The 11,050-nt window shown below is 40.8% G+C and overlaps 1 protein-coding gene across 3 annotated transcripts in view; it reads right to left on the bottom strand.

Annotated features, from left to right (window-relative positions):
* Window positions 1-116: 116 nt before the first annotated feature.
* LOC125071702 (unconventional myosin-XVIIIa) overlaps window positions 117-11,050 on the bottom strand; it is a 219,568-nt gene continuing 208,634 nt past the window's right edge. For all 3 annotated transcript variants that reach the window (XM_047682047.1, XM_047682048.1, XM_047682049.1), the window contains 13 exons: window positions 7,910-8,053; window positions 7,458-7,691; window positions 5,138-5,254; window positions 4,630-4,791; window positions 4,125-4,301; window positions 3,912-4,041; window positions 3,566-3,713; window positions 3,037-3,340; window positions 2,660-2,869; window positions 2,333-2,499; window positions 2,034-2,243; window positions 1,836-1,943; window positions 117-1,759 (listed from right to left, as the gene is read on the bottom strand). In XM_047682047.1, coding sequence (XP_047538003.1) covers window positions 1,672-1,759; window positions 1,836-1,943; window positions 2,034-2,243; window positions 2,333-2,499; window positions 2,660-2,869; window positions 3,037-3,340; window positions 3,566-3,713; window positions 3,912-4,041; window positions 4,125-4,301; window positions 4,630-4,791; window positions 5,138-5,254; window positions 7,458-7,691; window positions 7,910-8,053 — 2,199 coding nt within the window. In that variant the 3' untranslated portion in view covers window positions 117-1,671. The remainder of the gene's footprint in view (window positions 1,760-1,835; window positions 1,944-2,033; window positions 2,244-2,332; window positions 2,500-2,659; window positions 2,870-3,036; window positions 3,341-3,565; window positions 3,714-3,911; window positions 4,042-4,124; window positions 4,302-4,629; window positions 4,792-5,137; window positions 5,255-7,457; window positions 7,692-7,909; window positions 8,054-11,050) is intronic.

Genomic DNA, 11,050 nt, shown 5'->3' with positions numbered 1-11,050 from the left:
ACAATGTTGACACGCTGGCCCCGTCTCATATCAGAGAAACAATGTTTGAAGTCACATTTTTATAATTTTTTCTTCTATAAATCTTCATCTTTAAATATTAAAAAAAAAACTCAAAAAAGATTGTAAGTTACTTTATTAAATATTTCATTTTACAACCAATATGAACGCAGTAACATTTCATCACATATCATACATTACTCATACATTATAGATAATATACTTGCGGTTACAGACACATATCTAAATGGTATACATAGAATGATTTAGAAGTAAATACATTGTTAATAGAACGGTACACTACAAGCAGACTAATACAAGATCACTTTTTTACTAACAATTACGAATATACACAAAAAAGTTAGTGTTTTTGGTTAATAAATTACTTCTATAAAATTATTAAATTCAACTCACTTCCCCGGCATTTCAATTCATACCATTGTCGATGTCAATAAAAAAGTGAAAATTGTCTATGCACGCTAATTCTTTACGATATTAAGAACAAACCAGTCAATGTGGGAATTATAAAAAATCTATTATTTAACAGATATGTTTGTTCGTCTACTATAAAGCAACAAATCATTTGTAACAAATAAATCATATAATAACAGTCTGATCACACGAATATTACAAATTAAATAATAAAAAATGTATTTGCAATCTAGTTATTTACAATTATTAATTAACTAAATAACAATCAACTTAACTTTAAACTGTTCCATCTATATAATCTAAATACTGACTGGCTGGTTAAAAAACACAGCGCAATTATACCTAAAAATCGATTTATTATTTCCTACGAAAATCTAATATAAATAAATTACGTCAAGCCATGTAATATGCATAGTTGTATGAGAACAGATCGTATGAATCGAATGAGAAATTATAATCTGGAATGCATATGTTATTTTTCACTAAATTAGCTCGTTATGAGCCGCGGCCGAGTTATTATCGGGGAATTACCGTTTAAGCGAACGTGTAAAATACATTTATCGAAATATTATAAGCACGTGTCACCTTAATGGTATTCTATTTAGCCTCGTAGATATTGATATTCTAATATTGAGCAGTACAATATCGCCGGTACATATTTAAGAACTGTGACAAAAATTACATAGTTTTTTATGTATGTTTATACTTGATTATGTTGTGTTAAAAAGTGTATAAAAGTGTTTTTTTTTTAAATAGTTTAAAGCATCCTACTTCAGATTAAATTTTCTTCTATACATAATTATATTTTAATATTGTGAGGCGAATACATTTATTTTTGTAATTCATTGCTCGTTACTGATCATTATTACATGGTTGTGAACTGTATCACGTAGGGTTGGCACATCAGTGGATTTAGTATCTCTTTGTTTGAATACGGGACGTCGGATCTCTGCGAGTTGTTAATCAACTTTGACCCAATAACACTGACAATCAACTGTAGACATGGAGATTGAATACGGAATCAACATTCTTGAACAGCATTTTAAAATTAGTCAGTCACAACATACACTATACACGTAATTAGTCAACATAGCACGACACTCGTCACTCTGCGTGACGTCACACGGGCCCGCTCGGTCACTCGATGACGAGGTGCGTGGAGTGCGTGCGCGGTCGAGAGCAGAGCGCCGTGCAGAGCAGCGGCAGGGCGCTCGCGAGCAGCCCGCCCGCCGTGGCCGGCTGTTATGCGAACGACTCCTTGGTCGGGCTCAGCGGCTTCGAGTTGGAGCCGACGCTCGTGCGGCTCTGCCGACCCTCGGGGCTGTGAGATCTGCTCACGGAGGAAAGACATCATTAATATAGATCCCGCAGTCACCGAGGATCATCTCGAAAATCGAGGCGCTCACTTCTGGGACTCCTGCTGCATGCTGCCGCGCGATGGCGCCGACGGACTCAGCTTGTGGTTCGCCAGGAACGTCCCGATGGATTCGTCCGAGCTGTAGCTGTCGTTTTCACTGCAAGGAAGAACACAATCGATCAGACGCGAGGCGCCGGGCGGGCTGGCGGGCGGCGGGAGTGCGGAGTGGGGGGGGGGGGGGGCGCACCTGTCGGTGTCGCGCGAGTCGGCGGGGCTGGACAGGTCCCCGGCGATGGCCTCCTGCAGCGCGGCGGCGCGGCGCGCGGCGAGGCGCGCCTCGTCCCGCGCGGCGGCGGCGTCGGCGGCGGCGGCGGCGGCGCCCGCCTCGGCCGTGCTGCGCGCGCGGCACGCCTCGCTCAGCTTCGCGTTCAGCGACGAGTTCTCCTCCTTCAGCTCCCTGCGGGCGGACGTCGTAGCGTGTAGTGCGGCGGCCGCGGTCGGTGGGTTCGCGATTCGAGTTTCGCGCGAACGGAAGCCCGGCGGTACCTGAGTTGCCTGGCGAGCTTGCGCATCTCCTCGGCGGCGTGGTGCTCCTTGGCGCGGGCGGTGGCGAGCTCGCCGGCGAGCTGCTCGTGCGCGTCCCGCAGGCGCGCCAGCTGGCCCTCCAGCCTGGCGCGCGAGGTCGCCTCCAGCTCGAGACTGGACTCTAATTCCTGTATTATGATGTTCTTATTGAATGACGTTCGATTTGACCGTGACGAGATTTGATTCGAATATTTCAACTTTAAAATTTTACAAAATCTTCAACGTTATTCATACGTCGCCCCGAGTCACGCAAGAAATTATATTATTATGAGTCTATAATGTCGTTACCTTATTGCGTAGCTCGAGACGGCGCTCGGCCTCGTGGTGCTCGTGCGAGTGACCGGCTTCCGCGTGAGCGAGGCGGGCGCTGATCTCGGCGAGGCGCTCGCGAGCCTGCCGGGCCTCCTCCGCCGCGGCCTCTGCGCGACTGTCCGCCTCGCGCGCCTCCGCCTGCGCCGCGCAGAGCGAGCTGGTGCTCGCGCGGTACTTTTTCAGAAGCTGAAATCATTATATGTTTCTTCATTAAATTCACATCACTACAATCGACGCTGAATAGCAAATGTTCAATCACTCGAACGCATCTCGTCCTTGACACATCACCGTATGGATCGAGTTTGCATAGATCGACTACTTGGCTACCTAGTAACGAAGTGGGGGGGACTAACCTCGGCGGCCTCCTCCTCGGCGTCGTCGAGGGCGGCGCGCGCGGCGGCGGCGTCCCGCGCGGCGCCGTGCGCGCGCTCGGCGGCCTCGGTCTTGGCGCGCGAGGCCTCGTCCAGCGCCGCCACGGCCTCGGCGGCCTCGGCCTCCGCCGTGGTGCGCGCCTTGTTGGCGGCGCGGAGGGCCAGCTCGAGGTCCTCCACCTGGTTCTTGAGTTGGCGGATCTGCGCTTTGCCGCCGCCCTCCTTTTCCTTCTGCTCGAGCATCGTTTGCGCGTCGCGCAGCAGGGCGCGGTATCTCTTGAGATCTCTGCGGAGTGACGATTAGCTAGTGAGTATACGTTGGAGTACCATGCCGAGTGAGTGCCTAAAATTATTATTAGTTTTTCACGAATTACTACCGATACGTTTACAACCTTCATTTATTTAAGAATTATTAAAATAGATAATTTGATAAGTTTCACATGAGTTTCGCTATGTTACCATGTGTTTTTACAGGTCTGGAGCTGTCAATTAATGAATGCAATCGCCTCACCGCTTAAGTCGCTGCACGAGCTGCGCCTGCTCCATGTTCTCTGCTCGCGCGGTCTCCTCTAGCGAGGCGAGTCTTCGCTCCAGCTCGTGTCTCTCGCGCAGCAGCAGACTGCGCTCGGCGTGCTCGCTCTCCAACTGACTCTCCAGCACTAAGGGCCAAGCGAGAGACTCAGTAATATATGATTACTGTGCAATTTTATCACATTATTGTAGTAGTATTGTACACAACCAGTAAGATTTCACGTAGGACCGATGGCGTCAAACGTCAACAACTTTAATCAGCTCGACAGCCAGCTACAAGCCAGTAGACTATCGAGGTAGGTCAGTAGTGAAATAATGGTACTCACTCTTGAGTTTTTTGGAGGCGTTTGCGCGCGTCTCCTCCATCTCGTCATCCCGAGCGGCCGCCTCCAGACGCGCCTCCTTACGCTGCTGCTCGAGCAGCATCTCGAGCCGGAGCTTCGAACTCTCCAGCAGCTGCGGGAGACACGCACGGTCAGAGGGGGCGCTGCGGGCGGGCGGGGGCCGTGCGGGGCCCGTGCGGGCGGCGCTGCGCTCACCTGTATCTGGCCGGCCAGCTCGTCCAGCTCCTCCTCCTGGTCGCGCAGTCGGCGCTCCAGCTCGGCGCGCGCGCGGCGCAGCGCGGCCAGCTCGTCGCCGCCGCCGCCGCGCTCCTCCAGCTCGCGCGCCGCCGCCGACAGCCGCTCCTCCTTCAGCTCGAGCTCCATGCGAGCTTCCTGTGGGTCACTCTCTATATGAGACACTTTGAACGATGCGTTCGTCCCCGACAGACAATTAAGTTCCTCGGTCGTTATTAATAATTTAAATTGTGAATATAAATTACATTTTCTTGAAAGATGGATATGAATGTATGTGTAGAGGCAGTTTTTATGGTCCGAAGAGTCATGCAAATACTCCGCTACAATCTCCAATATTTTTTACTAATAGTTGTAAAATTTGTACTTTTGTTCGAGACAGAACGGTATCCCTATATAAAAGTCGCTGAGATGTAGAATCGTGTATTTATCGTACATTTATCAATAATGTTTAAGGTGCAACACTCACAGAGAGGCTCTGCTCCAGCGCATATTTCTCAGCGTGCGCCTGGTCCCGCTCGCGCGAGAGCCTTTCCTTGGCCGTGCGTTCCCTCTTCAGCTCTTCCTGCGCACTGTGCAGCTCCGCGTCGAACTTACGTTGTCGTTTCTCCAACAGATTGTTACGGCATGTCTGCGGGATAGGGTTCATTATTAAACCATTACAAGTTCGCATTACGAAATCAATTGTAAAATGTTCCATAATAATAACGTTATACAAAAATTTTACAATACAGACACAGTCAGATCAAATAGTTGTAGAGTGAACAAGCAGATATAGTCACTTAGGGACATCCTATCCTCTCTCTATCTATGATATACGGTTATTAATTTTTTGTTTTAATTCACATGGGATATATAATTAAAAAAAGAAAAGTCTTCATTTCAACTGGGTAACCCACAGCACCTCTTTTTTTTGTTATACAAGCTATTAACAAATGGATTTCTATGGCTTTAAAAACTCGTAAAGAAATACTGACTTGTTCGTCGAGGAGCGAGCGTAGGTCTGCCATGTCGTTTGTGAGCTTCTGCAGTTTCCGTTTCCACTGCGCAGCGACCGCACGCTGTTCCTCCACTTCCTCGTAGGCATCTTGAACCTTTTCAGGATAAAACATGAATATATTATTAATAAACTGTATCGATCTATTCACAAAAACCAACTAAAATAATATGATATATATTTGCCGTTTTAAAATTCGTTGGATAAAATTACAAAATGAGAACTCGTTTCGTCAACAATGTTTGGCTCCCTTTCGAGCAGAACTGTGGTCTGATAACTAGTATCCTTTGGTCAACTATGAGCGACAGTGTTTATTGTATTAAAACGATAAAAGTAAACGGTGACTGAGTTTGTCTTATCATAAACATACACCAGTTTTCCGTTAGATACGAGCGTTACCTTGTTACAAAATTAATTAAAATATTTAACTAAGTACAGTGTAAGGATGATATTTGTTGAATTCATAGAGAATTATTGAACTCCAAATTGTAAAAAGTATTTTTGAAATACACGGACTCAGGTATTAAGATATTAAGTGTTTATTAATGCCCTTGAATTTTGAAATAAGCCGTGTCGGGTTGGTTGCAATCTGGTTGAATTCTTTGAGAGCAAATACGTTATTAGTAATTGGGACTATGTCTACGATGTCCTGGATGTAGCCAAAGATAGGTCCAGATGGCAAACCAACGTCAAGCTAAGTGTAGGTCACGACCCTCAGGCATGAGGAAATCGACGTAAGAAGTGCCAAACGAATAGTATCTGATCAGTCTGTTCTAGATTCTTCTATTTAATCAAACACCTGCTCTAATATTAATGTAATCCTCCTTTTTGGTAGTAATATACGTCCATAGTAAACCACGTACATAAGTTTATCAATATTTATTTAATTAACAACATTACAAATAGTACAATCATTTTGTCATGTTGGTAGTCCTAAATATAAAGTATAACAGTAATCATTAATTAAAAGAATCACAGTGTATAGGTCTAACAAGTATTGAGTTAATATGGTAAATTCTTGCCGGTTCTTCTTAGAATCTACTTTCCGTACCGATGTAACATAATGATTCAAACGTGCTTTTATGAGCCTACTTGAAAGAATATTTTGATTATTGTAGTAGTTGCCATTATATTGATAACGACGACACGCAAAAGAAACACTAACTATCTCTTAAATGATATTAAAATAAAAAAACTATTTGACAAAACATTAGAACACATGTATGTGGTTTACAATAAACATTAAGAATACACAATTTATACTAATATCACATTAGAAAGATAATGTCACGTTACACAATAGCAATTATATTTACGATTACGAAACCGCGTGGATTAGTACTAGTATAAAAAGGCTCGCCATCGGTCGGACCGCTTGATTTGGAACATCGCCAAATCGTTTTATTGATGCGTTTCACAATTTATATATAAAAAAAAAAACCAAGAATTGTCCTTTGGTAAGGGCACTGACCTCATCGTTCCCGTCTTCCATTACGCGAACATTTACACTGTTTTTAATAACATTTAATTCTCGGACGGTACGACGGCAGTCTAAAATTCTTGTACTATCGGCGTTTATGGCACTATCAGCATCAGTGCGCCATCAAGGATGATCGGAGATAACTGGGGCGGCGGATCGAGATAAAATAACAAATCGTATCGCGGCCTAAATTTTAAGTTTCAATTTCGCTCACATTTAAATCAGACGTTGATTAAATATCTTTATTTAAATTGATTGTGCGTTTTGTTTTTTTGGGAAAAAGTAATATTTTAATGTGTCCTAGTTTTAGTCATTGCATGGAAAAATCGCGTTTATGAAGATTTATTTTATCTTTTACGTAGCTGACATGATTTAGATCTGGATCTAGTTTTTAGTTTTCGGAGTTGGGTTAAATCTACAATTGAACATGCGTCAGTCTCGACATAGTATAGATATATCGGTTTTAATTTTAGGTTAACTGCTCTCATTATTGGTACCGATTCGTAGTACATAGTCGTTACCTATAAGATAAAACTTTCAGATCTGTTGGGCAAAAATCATCCTGTCCTCTCAAGGAGAAGGCTTGGATCGTATTCAATCACTATTGTCTTCCTTCATTGCTACTCCACATAGAACGTTAGTTTTCCTTGCTTGGGTATAATCTACGTCATTCGGACTCTTTATTTTATTAAAGTCCTTTTAAACTAGATCGTATTAGACTAGACATCAGGTAAATTTACGAAGGTAGATTTACTACCACAGCCACTTTTTAAGGATATGAGTTCGAAAATGTTTCTGCATTGAGTTAAGTTTCGCTTACCTTCTTCTCAAGTTGCTTCTTGACGGTGACCAGTTGTTCAAGGTCATCCTCGTGTTGTCGACGTAGCTGCGCGCGCAACAGTTGCAATTCGCGGTGCGCTCGCTCAAACCGCCTCTTGTACTTGTCGCTGTTGCCCCCCACTTCGGCCTCTGATCCTTCAGAGTCTGAAGGTTCTGCACCACCGTTCTCAGCGGAACGCCAGTGCAACAGCTCCAACTCCAAGCGTTCTGATGCCTAGAAGTCATCAAATTCATCAGAAACGATGTTAATTTTGAATTTAAATACATTAAATATTATCTTTTAATGATATGCAATGAGCTCATGACAAGATTTTAAATAAAGGAACCTTATATTATATATATATATATATATATATATATATATATGTTTATAACTTGTTTTTTTTTTTTTAAATAACTATTCTTTTGGCCAATCTGCCCAATGTCACAAACCTGTTGGAGTCTCTGATTGTTGGCCAGCAGTTCTCTATTGTCCCTCTCGACGCGCAGTCTCTCTGCAGCTTCAGCGTCCGCCCTCTCCGTGGCCAAAGCCGCTGCTGCCCTTTCCTCCCCTAATTCACCACCGACTTCTGATAGCTGAGAACAATAAGAAAACATATGACTTAATACAACGTCAACAATGGCCTTCGTATTTTTTGCAATTTAAATTTAAACAAATTGAAATAGTGAACCGCATGACTTTGACGTGACGTGAATGTTTTCCAACGAAAGCAGATTATTTTACACGGAGTTTATTAAATTTTAAACATCGCAAGCTCCGTATATTCGATACACATGTGTCACGGATTCAACCTTAGCACTATCCCTGTGCAGTGTAAAAAAATGATACCCCATTTTATATCAAAACTTTGTGGAAAATTTCGAAACACAATTTAAAAGAATGACTATATTATACATTTTTTGGATGACAATAATTTTTGTTAATGTGAAGAAAATATTTTTTCTCCAGCGCTGTATATACATATATAAGTATTCAAAAAACTCAGAACCAAATTTAGAAAATCTCACTGCAAATATACGGGGACTGGTTAAATTGTTATATAATAATGATAACTAAACATAAATAGATAACTTTAACATATATTTTGACGGGAGCGTTTAAAAAGTAACGCTTCGTTATATCTTTGGCGTATTTACAAATATTTAAACAAATGCTATTCGACGATCTTTCAGTTCGATACTAAATTAATCATTAGCGATGAAATATTTTGGCGCAGGTTCAGTGGGTACTTGGTTAAGAATTTATACAAGTTATTTATTTAGTGCGACGACGATGTTTTCGTTGTTTCTGTCTAGTGAATCCTCGAATACATCGGTTGTAATTAATCTATACTAATAAATGCTAAAAAGTAACTCTGTCTGTCCGTTGTCTATCTTTCAAATCACGAATTTGATGGTTTTTTTTTGTAAAGCGAGTTCAAATTCTATTATTTATGCCTCACACTTGACGACCAACTCCTTAAAAGCCGCGGGCAACTACTAGTCAATAATATATTCAAACTTTTAAAAAAATAAAATAGTGAGAAGTAACAGCCAATAAATTTCCCACAACTGGGCCAAGATATGTTTCCTAAGTCAGTCGAGCTCGCGATGAATTAATTATAGGCACAAATTGAGTACACAAAAATTGAATGAGGTTTCACTAGCTGAATTTAAACTGCAACCTAAGCTGAACATAAACGTAAATTAAATGTTGCATTAGCTGGGCTCGACTACTCTATACTACACCGGGTCTATCCTCTTTGTAATTAGGTATAAATCACAGTCACGCTGTTTACTGACGAATTGCCTTTCAAAGACGTCATTTGCTTGAATGGTATATAGTTATATTTCGAGAACGAACATGCACTCTGTTGTATCTACGTGTACATATAATATCGATAACGAAAATATTTTTCAAGAAAAACTAATAGACCAGACATTTGGACTCTTACCAGACATGGCTCTTTTAATAACCGTTTTTATAATAAGCTCATAAATTACTATTTTTTAAGAATTTCCTTCTATTCTTGCGCCAATTGTTAACAGATTTTTCTTCGATCGGTTATATCTCCTTAATTAAATAATCCACCTCTTAAAGAAGATTAAGAGTGGAAAACTAATCGTCACTTATTGTTCGATAACTTCGTCTATTGTACACTGATTTTACAATTCTCATTACTTTAAATTAGAGGGTAGTCCAGTAATAATTTCAAAAAGTAGACTTCACTAGTGGCATGGATATTATTCGATATTAATTTTATTGAATTGATTTTGAAGTCGATATATTTTTTATGAATAGTTATACGGGCAAATGGGCTCTCTGATGGTACGTTGTTACCGTCAATGTCATTGGCACTGCGAAATGGTAACCATTCGTACTGACATTGGGAACTAAGATGTTACGTCCCTTGTGTCTTAGCTAAACTGGCTCATCTATTATTATTAATGTATTGGACCACCTCATGGTAAGTGATCAACACCTTACCATACAGACCTTGGAATAATTATTAATCATTCCTTACACTGTCAATTCGCTGCTGACTACGAGAATTAAGACTTGCCAAGAGGGACCTTTATGTTTGTATTGGCGTCCCGTTCAGACGGACGATCACACAGAACACATCATTATGGTGGTACCTACACACCAGTTAATTATAAAAAAGGCCTAACTAACTTGAATAGCAGTAATTTATTACCTAAAGTAACATTGTATTTATACTAGTGTAAACAAATATCTAATAACACTTGGAATAGTGTATAATGATTCTGTAATCGTTTTAAACAAATTGTGTCGACACTGTTACAAGTATTAAAGTCGTTTATTACATTTCGTAGCGTAGGAAAGACATTAAACATCGCATATATAATCTAGAGCGAGGTAAGCTGTCAATAATTTTGATTCAGGGTTCGTTACGGTATGTTATTATTGCAACATTCTGTTACAAATATTACAATGAGAAAAGGCACATTAAACAATAGCAACATCTCCTCTTAAGGATGACATTTTGGTGTGTATCAGCAATCCAATGCGGGTTGGTAGAATAGGGTCTGGGTGGAAGAATAGGGTGGAATTTTATTTTATCAGACTAATAATGTATATTTATGTGATATAGTTAGAGATTAAAAGTATACTTTAATACAATGTAGGCACATGAAAAATCGGTGCTTCAGTCCCCGGTTTGAAACCGCAGTTTAAGGCTAACATTGACGTGATTAAAAACAATATATATAATTTATATATTACTCATCATTTATGTTTAATTACGTTTGTTATGAATAGAAGCTTTCGTGAGTGAATTTGTCTATACAGAAACTATTTAGACCAATGAGAAATCTTTGTACCAATTCGTTCGATCGAGTGTCGATGTGTCGCAATCGCTGAAGAAAACAAAGACAAAAATTAATTATAAAATTATCGAATATATATTGGTCTTGTCCATAGATTTTTAATGTGTGGGATAAAAAAAAATAGTTATTTATACAATTTCATTTTGATTGTTTATACAACAAAATGATTACGTATATTATAATGATGAATGGACACTAACGACTCGGTGATAATTCAGAGAACAGTTTAAAATTGGAACACGT

The sequence above is a fragment of the Vanessa atalanta genome, chromosome 20 (assembly GCF_905147765.1).
Source record: "Vanessa atalanta chromosome 20, ilVanAtal1.2, whole genome shotgun sequence".
NCBI classification, from domain to species: domain Eukaryota; kingdom Metazoa; phylum Arthropoda; class Insecta; order Lepidoptera; family Nymphalidae; genus Vanessa; species Vanessa atalanta.
The sequence above is the reverse complement of the archived record's forward strand: the minus strand, read 5'-3'. Positions and strand labels throughout refer to the sequence as shown.